The sequence below is a fragment of the Pleurodeles waltl genome, chromosome 12 (assembly GCF_031143425.1).
Source record: "Pleurodeles waltl isolate 20211129_DDA chromosome 12, aPleWal1.hap1.20221129, whole genome shotgun sequence".
In the NCBI taxonomy this organism is placed as follows: domain Eukaryota; kingdom Metazoa; phylum Chordata; class Amphibia; order Caudata; family Salamandridae; genus Pleurodeles; species Pleurodeles waltl.
The window spans coordinates 669,085,716-669,103,192 of NC_090451.1; the positions used below are offsets into that span (position 1 = coordinate 669,085,716).

The 17,477-nt window shown below is 47.8% G+C and overlaps 1 protein-coding gene across 3 annotated transcripts in view; it reads left to right on the plus strand.

The window, feature by feature from the left end:
* Positions 1-17,477, plus strand: part of HORMAD1 (HORMA domain containing 1) — a 326,846-nt gene that overhangs the window by 134,844 nt on the left and 174,525 nt on the right. For all 3 annotated transcript variants that reach the window (XM_069216936.1, XM_069216938.1, XM_069216937.1), the window contains one exon: positions 1,361-1,428. In XM_069216936.1, the coding sequence (XP_069073037.1) occupies positions 1,361-1,428 (68 nt within the window). The remainder of the gene's footprint in view (positions 1-1,360; positions 1,429-17,477) is intronic.

Genomic DNA, 17,477 nt, shown 5'->3' on the forward strand with positions numbered 1-17,477 from the left:
AATGTCTTAGCTAGTGACCGCACAAAACAACCATAATGTACAGACTGAAAAACCTAAAGTTTTATTTTTTATTCTATTTTAAAGTCTATGTTAAGTATTTTGATAGTCACTATGCGTGTGGATGTACAAAAGTTCCAATGCTCAAGAACTATTCCTAATCCAGTATTGGAACTTTTCATAGATTCACATGCTTGAATCCTTCCCCGACATCGCGATGGGAGCCCCCGGTACATCAAAACAGCAATATATATAAGCTACTGCAATGAAAAAAAAGGACCAAAGGCTTTCACTTTAGTAGCCTATCTTTATCTCTATGAGCAAAAAGGACCAAAGCAAGCCCCAGCTCAACAAGGAAAATGGCTGCATCCATGGCGCTTTTTGCAGAAGTGCCCATTCAGGACATCTGCAGGGCAGTCACGTGGAAGTCAACACATACTTTTGCGAAACATTACTGTTTAGAAGAAACTCAGTAAGGTGATATGGCGGTAGGACAAGTGGTTTTACAACATCTTTTTCTGTAACAGTGAGCTGTTGTATTTCTTTATTCTATTCAAGGTGACGTTCTTTTGTCATGTTTATTGCTTATCTAATATTGTACCTTTCCTACATGATCTTTTTCTTCAATGTTTCTGCTGATATATGTATGTTCCAAGACTTTATGTATATTTGTATGTAACTACATGTATAGGTATGGATTGATGCTATACAATGTGCTTAATTACTGCTTGCTATTCTGATTCAAGCATGTGACTCTATAAAAGTTCCAATACTGGTGTAAGAAAATAAGTTATTTACATGTAAATGCAGTTCTCCAGTATTGGAATCTTTCATAGATTCACATGCAACCCTCCCTCCTCCCCTGGGAAGCTCACAGTTTCCTGTTTTTTCTTCAGATACTCTAACACTTGTGCTTGAGAAAATCTGAGGGAAGGGAGCTCCTCTCAGGAGGGTTCTAGGGGGAGGGGAAGCCTGATTGGCTGGGGCTTGCTTTTGGTCCTTTTTGCTCATAGCGCTAAAGGAAGGCTACTAAAGTGAAAGCCTTTGGGCATTTATTTTCTTCATTGCCTGTAGCTTATATATATTGCTGTCGGGGGCTCCCATCTCGACGACGGAGAAGGATTCAAGCATGTGAATCTATGAAAGATTCCAATACTGGAGAACTACAGTTACAGGTAGGTAACTTATTTTCTTAAAGGTAAACAGTCTCTGCTTGATGTGTACGGAGAAATACCAAGCATATTATAGAACAGTTAAAAATTGAGATCAGTGCAGAAAAAAAGGAGCATGGCATTTGCATATAATAACTTGTGAATAATGTACACCATTATGGCCTGTGGTAACGAGATGATCTTTCCTTTAGACAATTACAGAATGCTATCAGTTCAAGTTCAGATATACCAGCAGCGGGCCTGTGATGGACTTTTCAAGGTTAATATTTTCTTTAATTTTTTTCCTCATCTTAACTTACTCCCTTTTAAACTATAGCTCTACATAATCGTCATTTCTTATTCATGCAGCAGTTTTTGACATGCTGTATATTTTACGGGGTTTTTCTGTACAAGAACCACTTTGTTAAATGTGACGGTGGTATTCATACAGACTGTCAAAGTTCTTATTCGGATTACAATTAGGACCATTACCTGTGTGGAGTTTTTGTATAGTCTCATATATACAACATAGTGGTATAGTTCATAGAGCACTTTGTTTTTTAAAAAAACTTGCTATTTTTTCCCTCATTACAGAGCATTTTCAGTTTTAATAATTTTTAGGCTTTGCAGCCAGTGATAGCTTTACCTGTCTTGAAGGCCTCATGGTTTGAAAAAAACATGCTAAAAAGACATGCACATATACATAGAGGGACCCTCTTCATCCATTGGTCTGTTGACATGTCATGCACACCCACTGTATGCCCATTACACCGTACAGCATTGGACAGTGTCAACCGACTTAATCCTTTGGCTGTCTTGTGCTGTAAATCATGGCATTTTGCCTCATCACATGGACTCCTGTCCAAAAAGGAAAGCACTTAGGCACACTAGCTGGTGTCTGTGGGCTCCAGGACCAATATATTATTTTGAAACTTTTGGTATTTATTTTTCATATTGAGAAATCTTGCAAATAATGAACCCTCACCAGGACCACACTTCTTGGCTTTGTGTTGTAATTATTTTTGCAGGCTGGTTAAATTCTCTACCCTGTCGGCATCTCTGATATTTATAAAAGTGGGAATATCAAAGCATGTGTGAAGGGTTATGTAGTCCATTTTAAATAAGCATGTTTTCAAATTGGAATGGAAGCAACGTTAACAGGAAACGTGGATACAGTGGGCCACATTTTCTGCCTTGCATTTTTAACTCCAGCTTGGAAGATAAACATACACTGGACAGTTGACTGAAATCAAAGCATAAGAAAGCAAGAACTTTTGCTCCTACACCTAAATTGGTTAAATGAGGTAGACCTGTCCTGCCGTTTAAATAACTATAAACGCAGCCCTTGTTTAGTAACTCCCAGCATGGAGTCAGTCAGCCGGTGAACTTGAGCAAAGGACTCAGACAATTCCTTCAGAGTTGTTTGATTGAAAAAGGGAATTTTCCTTGCTACTGTGAAGACGGAATTAAGGCTTTCATTAGACAATGGGTCCTGTAGAATGCGCAGTATCTCTTTAATTTTTGTTTCCTGGCAGTAGCAATGAGGGGTGACTTTATAAAGGCAGTGAGGTGAGGGGCATTATATAAGAGTTTCTATGGAAGCTGTAGGAAAATGCGACTGTTGGCATGGTCACTCCCCACTTTTTGCCTAGTGTTGATGCCAGCTTTGATTGGAAGTGTGCTAGGACCCTGCTAACCAGGCCCCAGCACCAGTGTTCTGTACCTTTGTTTCTACAGTTGGCACAGCCCTGGCACACAGTTAAGTCTTGTAAAAGGTACCCCTGGTACTAAGGGCCCTGTGGCCAGGGAATGTCCCTAAGGGCTGCAGCATGAATTCTCTTCCAGGGGATCCTCATCAATAGTCATAAACATTGAATATTCCCGCCCTTGTGCGGGGACCCCGGAGCATATATAAAATACACACATATTAAGTATGAAATATGCACAAAAAATATATATAGCATTTTTAGTAGACAAATTTTCATACTAAACTCATATATACATTTGTAAAACAGCAATGCAGGCTATAAACATAAACAGGCTAAAATGCTTTATTTCTATGGATTTTTTTTTTTTTTTAATTCTTTTCAAAATTACAATAAGAGAAAAAATATCTACCAAAGCCCCACAATTGGCCCTAGGGAGATAAGCAGTAGTAATCATCAGAGAAAAGAGAAAAAACTACATTGAAAAACAATGGAGCATTCTTAGCCAATAGGCGGCATGCAGGTTAACACAGGAGAACCATAAAAACTTTGGCACCGTGCCTTTAAGACCCTGAGCACCTCCAGTATCCCACCATGCCTCAGGGGTGAAGGAGAGGTGACAGTTGGTTCACAGTTAGGTCAGTTCTTTTTTCCGGCTTCTTCTGAGAGGATCCTGGAGCATTGAGCTCTGTTTTTCTGAGTTTTTCTCAGAAAAATACTTTAGAACAGAGTTTTTTCCTACTTTACTCGACATCTAACATCATTGTCTGAGTCTGGAAGTTTTTTCCTGACTGAAAAATGCCTCCCCTTTTTGTGAAATGCCCTTCCTGTGGGAAGAAGAAGGCCCAGTCAGATCCACACACTCTCTGCATTGTGTGCTTGCCTCAGAGTCACTGCCCTGACACTTGCAAACACTGCAAGAACATGTCAAAGAGGACTCTGAAGGACAGGGAAAAGATCAGGCTTCATGGGCTTCACAAGAGGCAGAAAACATCATCCTCTTCGCTTCCCAGGCAGCCAACAAACCACTCTCAGGAGAGACAGGCTAGATCGACGTCAGCAGGTAGGAAGATACCTGTTTGTTCCCCGTCGACGTCGTCGCTGCCACCATCTCACCGCCATAGATCGCCGTCGACCCGACCGACGTCCAAGGATACTGCGTCGAGAGAACATGGCCACTGCAGGGGCATATCTCCGTCGACGGCAACCCGCCGATCGACGTCGAGCCATCACTGGCGTGCCCATTCGCCACCGAAGGCCTCGCACCCCTCGACGTCAAGAAAGGCGACGTCGAAATCGCCCCAGCAGCGAGAGCAAGGACATCCGCTGTCGGCTGCCCACCGCTCGACATCGAGACACACGACTGTGAGCAGGTCGCGGTCCAGAGATCGCCGTTCGACGTCGAGACACTCAACGTCGAGACAGGAACAACCGGCGGCGCTCCCTTCGTCGACACAGGTTTTACCTGTCTTGCAGGGAGCAGAGCATCGGCTTCCGCCAGCAGATAAGACCACTCCATCTCCAGTGGTCTCCATAAGAAGTGGTTCATCTCGGTCGAGAGCGGCATCGTCGGAGCATGTCTCACCCATCAATTTGTCACCAAGATGGTTGGAGAGCCTTAATAGACCAACGGCCTCCCCGGACTCGCAGTATTCAAGGATGTACTCTCCTACGGCCCTCTCTCCCGAGAACACCATCACCGACAGCGGGGGCAGGACGGGCTCGTTCTGCTTCTCGCCAGCCGACAACGAGGCCTGGGCGCTCTGCTACAGCATCTCGCAGCAGGTCACGTTCCCAGCAACGATCTAGGTCACGATCAAGACACAGAAGGTCGCCCTCTTGGTCATCGTCAGGGTCATCCGTCAGACGATACTCCCCCACCTTAACAGATTCTCCACCAGCTAGGGTTTCACCGGTGGACGACATCACTACTTTTAATGAGGTGCTTGTCAGGGGAGCACAGAAGCTAAACATAGAGGTTCTAGAACCATCAACCTCCTCATCTGTCATTTTTGAGACTCTACAGCATAGAGCGGTTTCGAAAAAGCTACTGCCACTAGTGCCTGGTCTGTTGCAGCCAACCATGGCCACCTTTTTAGCTCCAGCCACCCTCAAATCGGCTCCTGCTAGGATTTTGAAAAAATATAAAGCGCCTGAACAAGATCTTTTATTTCTCAGAACGGATCCGCCGCCAGACTGTCATATTGGCCGCAGCCCGAAAAAATCACTCAGTAGCATCATCCTCCACGGTTCCACCGGACAAGGAGAGCAGACATCTAGACTCTCTGGGGAGAAAAATGTGCGGCACGGCGGCATCTATGATGGTCTCCAGCACGTCTGCACTCCTAGGCAGATATGACCATTCACTGTGGGACTCTCTGAACAGGTTCACAGAAAAATTACCTAGAGAGGACAGGCAGGACTTCCAAGAGATCCTTCAAGAGGGATGTCTGGTCTCCAACCAGGTCATCAGCGCAGCGGCAGATGGGGCAGACTTAGCTGCACATGGATACGCACATAGGATTTGTGCAAGAAGATCTTCCTGGTTGAGACTGACTGGATTAAAACAGGAAGCACAACAGCGTATCCTAAATCTTCCGTTCAACGGGAACTTGCTGTTTGGTACCCATACGGGCGAAGAAATGGCGCGCATGAAGACGGAAGTGGACACCATAAGGGCAGTAGGCCTGGAGAGGAAGAAGGACTTCAGGCGAAGGTATAGGTCTTATGACAGGTGACCTTTCCAGCAGAGGGTTCAAACCCCTCACTGGTCCCAGAGGCCACAGCAGAGGCAAGGACGCCCGCTTTTTCAGTCTCGTAAGGCCACGAGGGAACGAGGGTCAAGTAGACCACAACAGTCCACACCCAAAGCGACGGCCAAACAATGAGGACTCGCTTCCCTTAACACTGTGCACCACTACGGTGGGGGGAAGTATCACAGACTTCATTCACGAGTGGCGTGCGATCACAAAAGACAAATGGGTGCTCAACATTGTCGAGAATGGCTACTCTCTTCTTTTCCGGCAACCTCCACCTCACTTGCCACCAGCCAAATGCAAGCCGTCTCACGTCAGCCTATTGCGCACAGAGGCTCTCGCCCTTTTACGAAAGAAGGCAATAGAAAAAGTTCCACTCGCGCACAGAGGGAAGGGGGTTTCCTCCCGTTATTTTCTGGTAGCGAAAAAAGGCAGAGAGGGCGTTTTCAGACCAATTCTGGACTTACGGCTACTGAACAAGTACATAAAAAAGCAAAAGTTCAGGATGCTGGCTCTTCACCAGATTTTCCCTCAGCTACATCGGGGAGACTGGATGTGCTCCATCGACCTGCAGGATGCATACTTTCACATCCCAATAGTTCCCAAGCATCGGAAATTCCTGCGCTTCCAGATAGCCTCACAGCACTATCAGTTCAAGGTGCTACCATTCGGCCTGAAATCTGCCCCGTGTTTTTTCGAAATGCGTGGCAGTGGTAGCGGCACATCTACGAAAACAAACAAATCTTCATTTACCCATACCTAAACGACTGGCTACTGAAAGCCTCCTCTCCGGAGCAGGCGAGAACCCATCGGGACATTGTGCTCAAGGTTTTCGAGTCACTAGGTCTTCAAATCAACTACCAAAAGTCCACCTTGATTCCAACGCAGAACCTCCACTACCTGGGAGCAATACTAGACACAGAGCTCCAAAGAGTGTATCCTTCGGAGGAACGACTATTATCAATAAAGAAAAAGTGTCAAGACCTGTTGAAATCAGACGCACCTATGGCCCGTCAGGTGACATCTCTACTGGGCTCCATGGCATCATGCATTTTCATTGTCCCGAATGCCAGGCTACATATGAGGCCCCTCCAAGAGGTGTTGGAAAACAACTGGAACCAAAGGACAGGTCGCTGGGAGGACAGAGTGCGGCTGCCGATAGCAGCACGTCAGTCATTACAATGGTGGATGCACAGACCTCACCTGTCAGTAGGAGCTCCGTTTCACCAGGTAATTCCATCCGACACTCTGGTAACGGATGCGTTTCTTCAGGGATGGGGGGCTCATCTAGGTCCTTTTCAAGCTCAGGGCCTGTGGTCCGACAACGAAAGGAAGTACCACATAAATCTGCTGGAGCTCAGAGCGGTCCATCTGGCTCTCAAGTCTTTTGCTCCATCGATTCAGGGGAAATCTCTCCTAATACAAACGGACAATATGACCACAATGTATTATTTGAACAGACAAGGGGGAACGAGATCCCTACCCCTATCTCGGGAGTCCCAAACAATCTGGCATTGGCTCCTGGCGAGAGGAACGTCGCTTACAGCGGTTCACCTACCAGGTCAACAAAACGTGGAAGCAGATTTCCTGAGCAGACACCTAGAGGACGCCCACGATTGGGTCCTGAACGACGAAGTCGTCGAAGACATCTTCGCTCAATGGGGTCGGCCTCAATTGGATCTCTTCGCAGACGAGGTAAACAGGAAAATGCCCAGACTTCGCGTCCAGGTTCTACTGTCCGGGATCTCGAGGGAATGCCCTGTTGATCGACAGGTCAGGGATATTTCTCTACTCATTTCCACCGATCCCCCTCATACCGGCAGTGATCAACAAACTTTACAGATCCAGCACCAGAATGATTCTCATAGCTCCGCAATGGCCCCGTCAGTTCTGGTACACAGATCTCCTCAACCTATCGGAACAACCTCACAGGAGGCTGCTGTGCAGACCGGATCTTCTGAGCAGGATGGAGGACAGGGTACTGCACCCCAACCTACCCTCTCTGAGCTTGACAGCATGGCCCCTGAATTCTTGCAGTATGGGCACTTAGGGCTCTCGCAGGAGTGCATGAACATCTTGAAGGAGTCCAGACGACCTTCCACTTTGCGTTCTTACGCGTTCAAGTGGAAGAGGTTCTAAATATGGTGCTGTCAGCAAGGTCGGAATCCCATACAGGCTCAGGAGGAGGTCATACTGTCTTACTTAATCCATTTGGCAAAATCCGGTCTGCAGGTATCATCTATTAAGGTACATTTATCTGCCATTACAGCCTATCGTAAGTCACCTTCTCAGGAATCCTTCTTTACGAAACCAGTAGTCAAGGATTTCTTAGAAGGTTTGAAAAAAGTTTTTCCGCCCATTCGGAAACCCTCCCCTCCATGGGAGCTGAACATAGTATTGTCAAAACTTATGGGCCCTCCTTTCGAACCTATACACAAAGCCTCTTTGCAACACCTTACGTGGAAGATGGCTTTTTTGGTAGCCATTACTTCCGCAAGGAGGGTCAGTGAAATTCAGGCTTTGTCCTCCAAAGAACCGTACACAGTCTTTCACGACAATAGAGTAGTTCTGCGAACTCACCCATCATTCCTACCGAAGGTGGTGTCAGAATTCCACATCAATCAGACTATTTCTCTACCAACTTTTTTCCCCAATCCGGAGACTCCGGCGGAGAAAGCGTTGCACTCCCTAGATCTGAAAAGAGTGCTAAAATTTTATTTGGATAAAACCAAGCTGATTAGACATTCCAACCACTTGTTTATAAATTATGGTCATTTGAGAACAGGAGAGGCAGCATCTAAACGAACCATATCAAGATGGATAGTTTCTTGTATTGTTAATGCATACCAGTTGACTAACAAACAACTACTTGCTAGACCTAAAGCGCATTCCACAAGAGGAAAGGCGGCTACTGCTGCCCTCCTTAATAATGTTCCAATCGCTGAAATTTGTAAGGCTGCTACATGGAAGTCTGTACATACATTTACTAGACATTACTGTTTGGACTCCGATGCAAGAGCAGACGCCCAAGTTGGGCAAGCATCTCTGAGAAATTTGTTTGCATGATACATATCTATTCCTGCACTTCTATTGGACAGTCCGCAGAGTCAAGGGATGGGCTTGCTAATCTATTCAATGTTTATGACTATTGATGAGGATCCCCTGGAAGAGAAGGATAAGTTACTTACCTGTAAATCCTAGTTCTCTTCCAGGGGTACCCTCCTCCAAGTCATAAACAACCCACCCTCCTCCCCGGACGCACGTCTCCTAGAAGTGCAGGACAGACTGTCTTTCGAATCCGTTACGCAGGTTATCACCGCAAAAAAGTACTGACCTAACTGTGAACCAACTGTCACCTCTCCTTCACCCCTGAGGCATGGTGGGATACTGGAGGTGCTCAGGGTCTTAAAGGCACGGTGCCAAAGTTTTTATGGTTCTCCTGTGTTAACCTGCATGCAGCCTATTGGCTAAGAATGCTCCATTGTTTTTCAATGTAGTTTTTTCTATTTTTTCTCTAGTGATTACTACTGCTTATTTCCCTAAGCCCAGTTTTGGGGTTGGGTAGATATTTATTCTCTATTGTAATTTTTATTATGATTAAAAAAAAAAAAACAACTTCATAGAAATAAAGCATTTTAGCCTGTTTATGATTATAGTCTGCATTGCTGTTTTACACATGTATATATGAGTTTAGTATGAAAATGTGTCTACTAAAAATGCTATATATATTTTTCGTGCATATTTCATACTTTATATGTGTGTATTTTATATATGCTCCGGGGTCCCCGCACAAGGGTGGGAATATTCAATGTTCATGACTTTGATGAGGATACCCCTGGAAGAGAACTAGGATTTACAGGCAAGTAACTTATCCTTATGCCACCCTCTGGGACTCCTCACTCAGTACATGCACACTTCTTTGTAGCTTGTGTGTGCTAGTGGGGAGAAAAGTCAGTCGACATGGCACTTCCCTCAGAGTGCCATGTCCACAAACCACTGCCTGTGGCATAGGTAAGTCACCCCTCTAGCAGGCCTTACAGCCCTAAGGCAGGGTGCACTATACCACAGGTCAGGGCATAAGTGCATGAGCACTTTCCCCACTACAGTGTCCAAGCAAAACCTTAGACATTGAAAGTGCAGGGTAGCCATAAAGAGTATATGGTGTGGGAGTTTGTCAAACACGAGCTCCACAGTTCCATAATGGCTACACTGAAAACTGGGAAGTTTGGTATCAATTTCTAAGCACAATAAATCCACACTGATATCAGTGTGGGATTTATTGAAAAATGCACACAGAGGACATCTCAGAGATGCCCCCTGTATGTTAGCCCAACTGCTAGTGCAAGGCTGACCAGTCTCTACCAGCCTACCACTTCCAGACAAGTTTCTGACCACATGGGGTGAGTACCTTTGTGTACTCTGTGGTCAGAAACATAGCTTGTCCTGGGTGGAGGCACTTCACACCTCCCCCTGCAGGAACTGTAACACCTGGTGGTGAGCCTGAAAGGCTCAAGCCTGGTGTAACAGTGCCCCAGGGCGCTCCTGGAGATGCCCTCCCCCGGACGAGCCCCCACTTTTGGCAGCAAGTCCAGAGGGATAATGAGAAAAACAAGGATGAGTATCATCTCCAGCCAGGTCCACCCCTAAGGTGACTAGAGCTGAAGTGACCCACTCTTTGATAAATCCTCCATCTTGCTTTGGAGGAGTAGGACTAATAGGCATGGGGATGTGCCCCCTTCCCCATAGGGTGCGGGCACAAGGAGGGTGTAGTCACCCTCAGGGACAGTAGCCATTGGCTACTGCTTTCTGACCCTAACACACCCCTAAATTTAGTATTTAGGGGTGACCCTGAATCCAGCTTTTCAGATTCCTTCCGACCTCAAGAAAGGGCTGCTGAGCTGAAAACCCAGCAGAGAAGCGAAGGAGACACCAACTGACTCTGCCCCAGCCCTACAGGCCCGTCTCCTACTTCGAAAAGCTGCAAGAAGAGAAGCAATGCGTCCTGCAGGATCAGCGACCCCTGAGAAGCCTTCGGGGGACAGCCTGCGTCACCGAGGACCAAGAAACTTCTGTGGCCAGCGGACCTATCCAAAGAAAAGACCAAGCAACCAACTTTAAAGGGACTCTCACCTCACTCCAGTAGCGTTAGTACAACTACTCTGCACCCGATGCTCAAGGCCTGTGTCCAGAGAAACCAACTATCCAGAGAGGACCCCCAGGCGACTGACTTGTACACCCAGGGCTGACCTCGCTGCACGGCCCACGACTCTGCCTGCAGAGGGAATCCCGAGGACCCCACTGACCGCCACTGCCCGGGATGAAGATATCCGAGGCCTAGAGAAGCACTGCACCTGCAGCCCCCAGGCCTGAGAGAAACCGACCACCGATGCAGCAATGGCAAGCAGGCGGCCCTCACCCTTGCCCAGTCAGTGGTTTGCCTGAGAGGCCCCCCTGTGCCCTGCCTGCAGCGCCTAAATGACCCCCTGGTACCGCCACAGAGTTCTATTGAAAACCAGATGCCCTGTTTGCACACTGCACCCGGCTGCCCCTGTGCCGCTGTAGGTGTGGTTTTTGTGCCTACTTGGGGCCGCTCCAATACTTCTCCAAGCCTCCCTCGTCTCCCCTCCTACAACGCAGGTACCTGCCAGCGGACTGGAACCAGAGTGCCCCCTGTCTCCATAGGCACCCACGTTATTTTGGCTCCTGTTTGACCTCTGCACATGACTGGCCCTGTGTTCTTGGGTGTTTGGGGTTACCTTGAACCTCCAACAGTGGGCTATCTATGCTCCTGAGACTGAAACCCTAAGTGTGGTACTTGTAGGAGGCTGGCCTGGTTTGTAGTGTGTACCTTGTGTACTTACACCTTATACCAATTCCAGTTATCCCTTATTAGTGAAATGTAGTAGTGTTCTAGCAGCTTAGGCTGATAGAGGTAGCTATAGCAGAGCAGCTTAGGCTGAACTATGAGACATGCAAAGCTCATGCAATACGACTTATAGTTACACAGTACTTATACACAAGTAAAGACAATACTCAGTGATAACAAAAATAAAGGTCGTTTATTTGGGTGAGACAGTACCAAAAATATCTTAGAGGCAATACCCCTTCTGGAGGTAAGTATTATACACAATATATACCCTAGACACCAAAATAAGGCACGTAATTAGACATAGGATAGTGCAAAAAATAGGAAATGCAATGGGAGAAAATAGGTCTAGGGGCAACACAAACCATATACTAAGAAAGTGGCACGCAAATCACAAATTCCCCCTAGACAAGTGTAGGGTGTGCAGAATCACTGGGAGAGTAAGAATACAGTAAATGGAAGTAAATTACCCCACCCCAGAGCCCAGAAAAGCAGGACTGAAGGACTGCAAGTTTCCTTTGGACACACTACACTTTGTGATTGGAATTACTGCAAGAACCAACCAAGTCTGCAAACAACAAACAGTGGATCCCTGGACCTGAAGACCTGCAAAAGGAGGAGACCAAGTCCAGAAGTTGAAAGAAGTTCCAGGAAGGACCGGAGCCCCTGCCAACCCAGAAGAGGGTGCAAAAGAAGAGTCTCTGGTTGGATGAAGACTGCAGAAATGCACCCCAGGAAGATGCCCACGGGTTCCTGCGTGATGCAAAGGATGTCCCACGTTGTGAAGTTGGATGCCGGCGAATTTTGCCGCTGGATTCCTCCAACAAGCCTTGGTTCTGGCAGAGTCGTGTTTTGCGTCAACCGGGTGCGATCTGGACCCAGGAGGGACCTGGGAACCTAAACTGTGCGAGGAGGAAGAGGGGGCTCTCATCACTTCAGAGAGCCCTCAGAGCACTAGCTAGCACCCACGAGTGTCCCAGATCACGGGGACAAAGGAGGTGCAAAATGCGGTTGGTGCAGCACTACAAAATAAGGTCCCACGCCGCCGTACATCAACTTAGCGAGTTGAGCATCGCAGGATGGAGTGCTGGGGACCTGGGCCAGGCTGTGCACTAAGGAATTTTGCAAATAGTGCACAGAGGCCTCAGGAGGTGAAAAAGAGACGGTGCACAGGGGTACTGTGGTTCTGGGGGAAGGCAAGGTCTTACCTCCTCAAAATTGCGAATGCAGGACCTCGGGACAGTCTGTGTCGATGGGGTCCACCCTCTGTATTCCAAGGAGCATGTTCGTCGCTATGAGAGGAGTCCAAGAGGACTGGTCGCTGACTTAGAAGGTGCCTGCTTCAGCAGGGGAGCAACTCAGTCACCCCACAGGAGATTTCTTCTGTTCTTATGGTGCAGGGTGAAGACAGGAGTCCTCCGAGCGTGCACACAGTGGAAACTGTTGGTTGCTGGTTGGACCTGAAATTGCAGAAGAAAAGTATCCCTTGTGGATACTTTGTTGCTGTTGCAGCGGTTCCTGGAACAGGCGGAGGTTGATCCAAGGTCAGAGGATGAAGTAGTAGTTGCAGACGATTCCTGCTGGAAACCTGCAAGTAGAATCTGAAGAGATCCCACAGGAGAGACCCTAAATAGCCCTGAGAGGGGGATTGGCTACCTTACAAGGTATGGACCTATCTGGAGGGGTTTCTGACGTCACCTGCTGGCACTGGCCACCCAGAGTCCTCCAGAGTGCCCCAACGCATTGCAAAGCAAGATGGCTGAAGTCTGGGACACACTGGAGAAGCTCTGGGCACCACCCCTAGGGTGGTGATGGACAGGGGAGTGGTCCTTTGTCCAGTTTTGCGCCAGAGCAGGGGACAAGGGGTCCCTGAACCAGTGTAGACTGGCTTATGTAAGGAGTGCACCATCTGTGCCCTTCAAAGCATTTCTAGAGGCTGGGGGAAGCTACCCCTCCCCAGCCTGTAACACCTATTTCCAAAGGGAGAGGCTGCAACACCCTGCTCCCAAAGGAAATGCTTTGTTCTGCCTTCTTGGAACTGAGCTGCTCAGACCCCAGGAGGACAAAACCCTGTCTGAGTTGGCAGCAGCTGTAGCTGCAGTGCAAGCCTCAGGGAGCTGATTTGACAGTGCTGGGGGTTCATATTGGAGCCCCAAGGATGCATGGAATTGGCTCCCCAATACTAGTTTTGGAATGAGGGGACAATTCCATGATCTTAGACATCTTACTTGGCCATATTCGGAGTTACCATTGTGAAGCTACATGTAGGTATAGATCTATATGTAGTGCACACGTGTAATGGCGTCCCCACACTCACAAAGACCCAGAAAATGGACCTGAACTATGTGGGGGCACCTTTCTAGTGCAAGGGTTCCCTCACACTTAGTAACTTTGCACCTAACCTTCAGCAAGTGAAGGTTAGACATATATACGTGACTTATAAGTTACTTAAGTGCAGTAAAGAATGGTCGTGAAATAATGTGTGCACTATTTCACGCAGGCTGCAGTGCCAGTCCTGTGAAAGGGTTTGTCTGAGCTCCTTACGGGTGGCAAAAGAAATGCTGCAGCCCATAAGGATCTCCTGGAACCCCAATGCCCTGGGTACCATATACTAGGGCCTTATAAGGGGGGGCCCAGTGTGCCAACTGAAATTTGGTAAATTAAGTCACTAGCCTAAAGTGACGAATTTAAAAGCAGAGAGAGCATAAGCACTGAGGTTCTGGATAGCAGAGCCTCAGTGACAGTCAAGCACTACTGACAACACACACATTAGGCCACAAACTATGCGCACTGGGTTCCTGGCTCGCAGGATCCCAGTGAGACAGGCAAAACACACTGACACACAGGCTAAATGTGGGGGTAACCATGCTAGAAAGAGGCTACTTTCTCACAGTACTTATCTCAAACTCTACTTTCCTTCCCTCCCCAGGAACTGTTGACAATTGCACTATGTCCACTTTTAAAATAGCTTTTTGCCATTTTAAGTAAAACTGTTTAAATTATTGATTCTATTCAAAGTCCTAAGTATTACTATGCAAAGTCCTTTCATTTGATGTACTTACCTGCTAAATGAATCTTGTGGTTCTAGAAATAAATTAACAAAATAATATTTTTCTATATAAAAACCTATTGGTCTTGAGTTAAGTCGATGAGTGTGTTTTCACTTATTGCTTGTGTGTGTGTACAACAAATGCTTAACACTGCTCTCTGATTAGCCAAACTGCTCGACCACACTAGCTCAAATAGGGCATTAGTATTATCTATTATTGCCTCTGTCAAGCCTCTATGGGAACCCCTAGACTCTGTGCACACTATGTCTCATTTTGATATAGTATATACACAGCCAGCTTCCTACAGAAGCCATTTCCCACTTCCTGCAATGCAAAACTGAAGGTCAGTGCAAACTTGAAGAAACAGTAGTTGATTTGAACCTAAACAGGATGGAGGACATTTGACATCAGGATTCTGCTAGAAAATAAAAAAAATCTGATAGACTTCTAGTTGCCGATTCCTTACCCTAGAATTTTGCCCAGGCGTCAGACTGGATCTGGAGATTTTCCTTCAAGCAGTACCCTTGTACGCCGTAAAGTGGCGTCTGTTGACTCCGCACCCGCCGTTGGCATCGTGGTTGCCATGCTGATGTCGTAAGTGCTGCCTCTGGGAAGTGACGTTGTTTCTTTTCTTTCTGCGCCATGCGCTGACCCGGAGAGAACTTCCCTGGTCGTTTTGTGACCAAATTCAGCACTTTGTTCAAGTTCTTTTTAGTGACTTTTGGTGTGGCAAGGATGTCCCCGAACACCGGTTTCAAACCTTGCGAGGTCTGTCAACTCATGATTTCGGTGTCAGATCCACATTGGGTCTGTTTATGGTGTTTGGAGTGCAACCACGACCTGTAGTCTTGCTCTGAGCGTCAGCCATGCACCCCAAGGCTTTGAGGGAGCGGTCCCTAAAGCTTATGGCAGCCCAGCGCTCAACTCCGCATCCATCTATGTCTCGCTCGAGAGGAAGGTCTCGACCGTTCGCGGAGTCACCTTCACTTGTCCGCCTCAGTGTCTTTGGGTCACTTGGGTAAGCAGAAGAAGTCGAAGAAGGCTAGGCATTCTTGGACTTCAATGCGTTGCTCAGCCGATGCAACATGGGAGAAGCGTCAATGCACCAGGCCTCTCTCAGCAGAGCCTATTTCTGGGTCTGCTTCCACCTTCCAGAGTTTCCAGGAGCCGGAGCAACCCCTGCCCAATATAAAAAAAAAAAAAAAAAAAAACCATTGAGGCCATGAGTCTCATTGGCACCTTTGAGGCCTGGGGGTTAGGATGGGTGTCCTTTGGGTTCTGTGCCAGGGGCTCCAGCCTCTGCTTCCGAGGGTCCTTCCGGATCCACTCCCCAGGTCGGATTCTGACCCGTTTTCCTCTGGGCACAAATACAAGGAAGGGTTGGAGTTGGCGCTGGACCCTATGAATACCAGCTGGATGACCCTAACATGGACTGGGCACAGGAATTGGGTGAGGCCGGTGGTCTGGATACTTCTCCAGATGCTGACATGCTTCCTCCTCCTACTTTGGGTATGGCAGAGGGAGCCTCCTACTCTATGGTGGTCAGTAGGGCGGCTGAGGTCCTTGGCTTCGAGCCTGCCACTGTAGCAGCCAGGACTATTCTCCTGACGGTGGTGCTTCAGCCTGGGGCTTCCAATTCTCCCCTTCAATGAAGCCCTCAATGATGTCCTTCTGGATACTTGGTCCAGACCCAGCACAGGGGCTCCTGTGAATAGGACAGTTGCTGTCTGCCATCGGCCCGCCCCGAAGAACCCTAAATTTCTGTCCCAACATCCCATGCTCAATATCCCACTCCGGACAGCATTGTTACCCAGGCATCCTCATCCGCTACCCCGGACAGGGAATCAGAGACTGGGCCAAATTGGAAAGAAGATGTTTTCTTCCTCTAGTCTGGCACTGCGGATGGTGAACACAGCATGCCTTTTGGGCCACTATACCCACTCCTTGTGGGATACGGTTGGGCAAGTTCTACCGCAGATCCCGTAAGAGGCCTGGGCTATCGTGTTTTAAGCCGCTGCTGATGGGAGAGACACAGTGAAGTTCACTATGCGATGTGGGCTGGACTCCACGGACTCTCTGTGGTTGCGTCCACGATGTCCTTGAGGCGCCATGCCTGGTTGAGGACATCTGGTATTTAGGGGGATGTCCAACAGACCCTTATGGACATGCCCTTTGATGGCACCCATCTCTTCGTAGACAAGGCGGACTCAGTGCTTCAGAATTTCAAGGAGTCCTGGGCTACGGCTCAGTCCCTTGGCCTTTTGACTGCCCCTCATCCCCAACAGTCAGTCTCAGTCCCTGTCTGACCAGGGACGTGGAATCCCAAAGGCTCATGGGACAGGGAACCAGAGTTCTTCCCAGTCCACTCCTGCTGCAGCCTCCAAGCCTTCAGAGCACGTACCTCCATCTCAAACCAGTTGGAAGAGGATTCGCCATCATCTGCCCCACTGGGAATCCATCACTATGGACAGGTGGGTTTTGCAGATCGTCGAAGGGGCTACTTACCGGAGGACCATCTGGCACTTCACCGTAAAGAAGTAGTGGTTATCTTGGCCAGGGGAACAGTAGAGAGGGTCCCTGCGCCAGAAATAGGTTGCGGTTGTTATTCGTGCTACTTTCTGGTGCCCAAAAAGGACAAAGGGCTTGCATCCTGTCCTAGACCTTCGGGCCTCAATCTCTTTTCAAGAAAGAGAAGTTCAGAATGCTCACTCTGGCTCAGGTCTTGTCTGCCTTGGACCGTGGAGATTGGATGGTAATGTTGGACTTGGGGGACGCTTATTTCCATATCCCCATCCTACCTGCCCACAGACGATTCCTACGATTTGTGGTAGGTCACGAGCACTTTCAATTTATCATGCTCCCTTTCGGCCTTACCAGTGCCCCTCTGGTTTCATGAAAGTTATGGCGGTGGTTGCAGCTCATCTGTGCAGGTTAGAGGGTTTCAGTCTTCC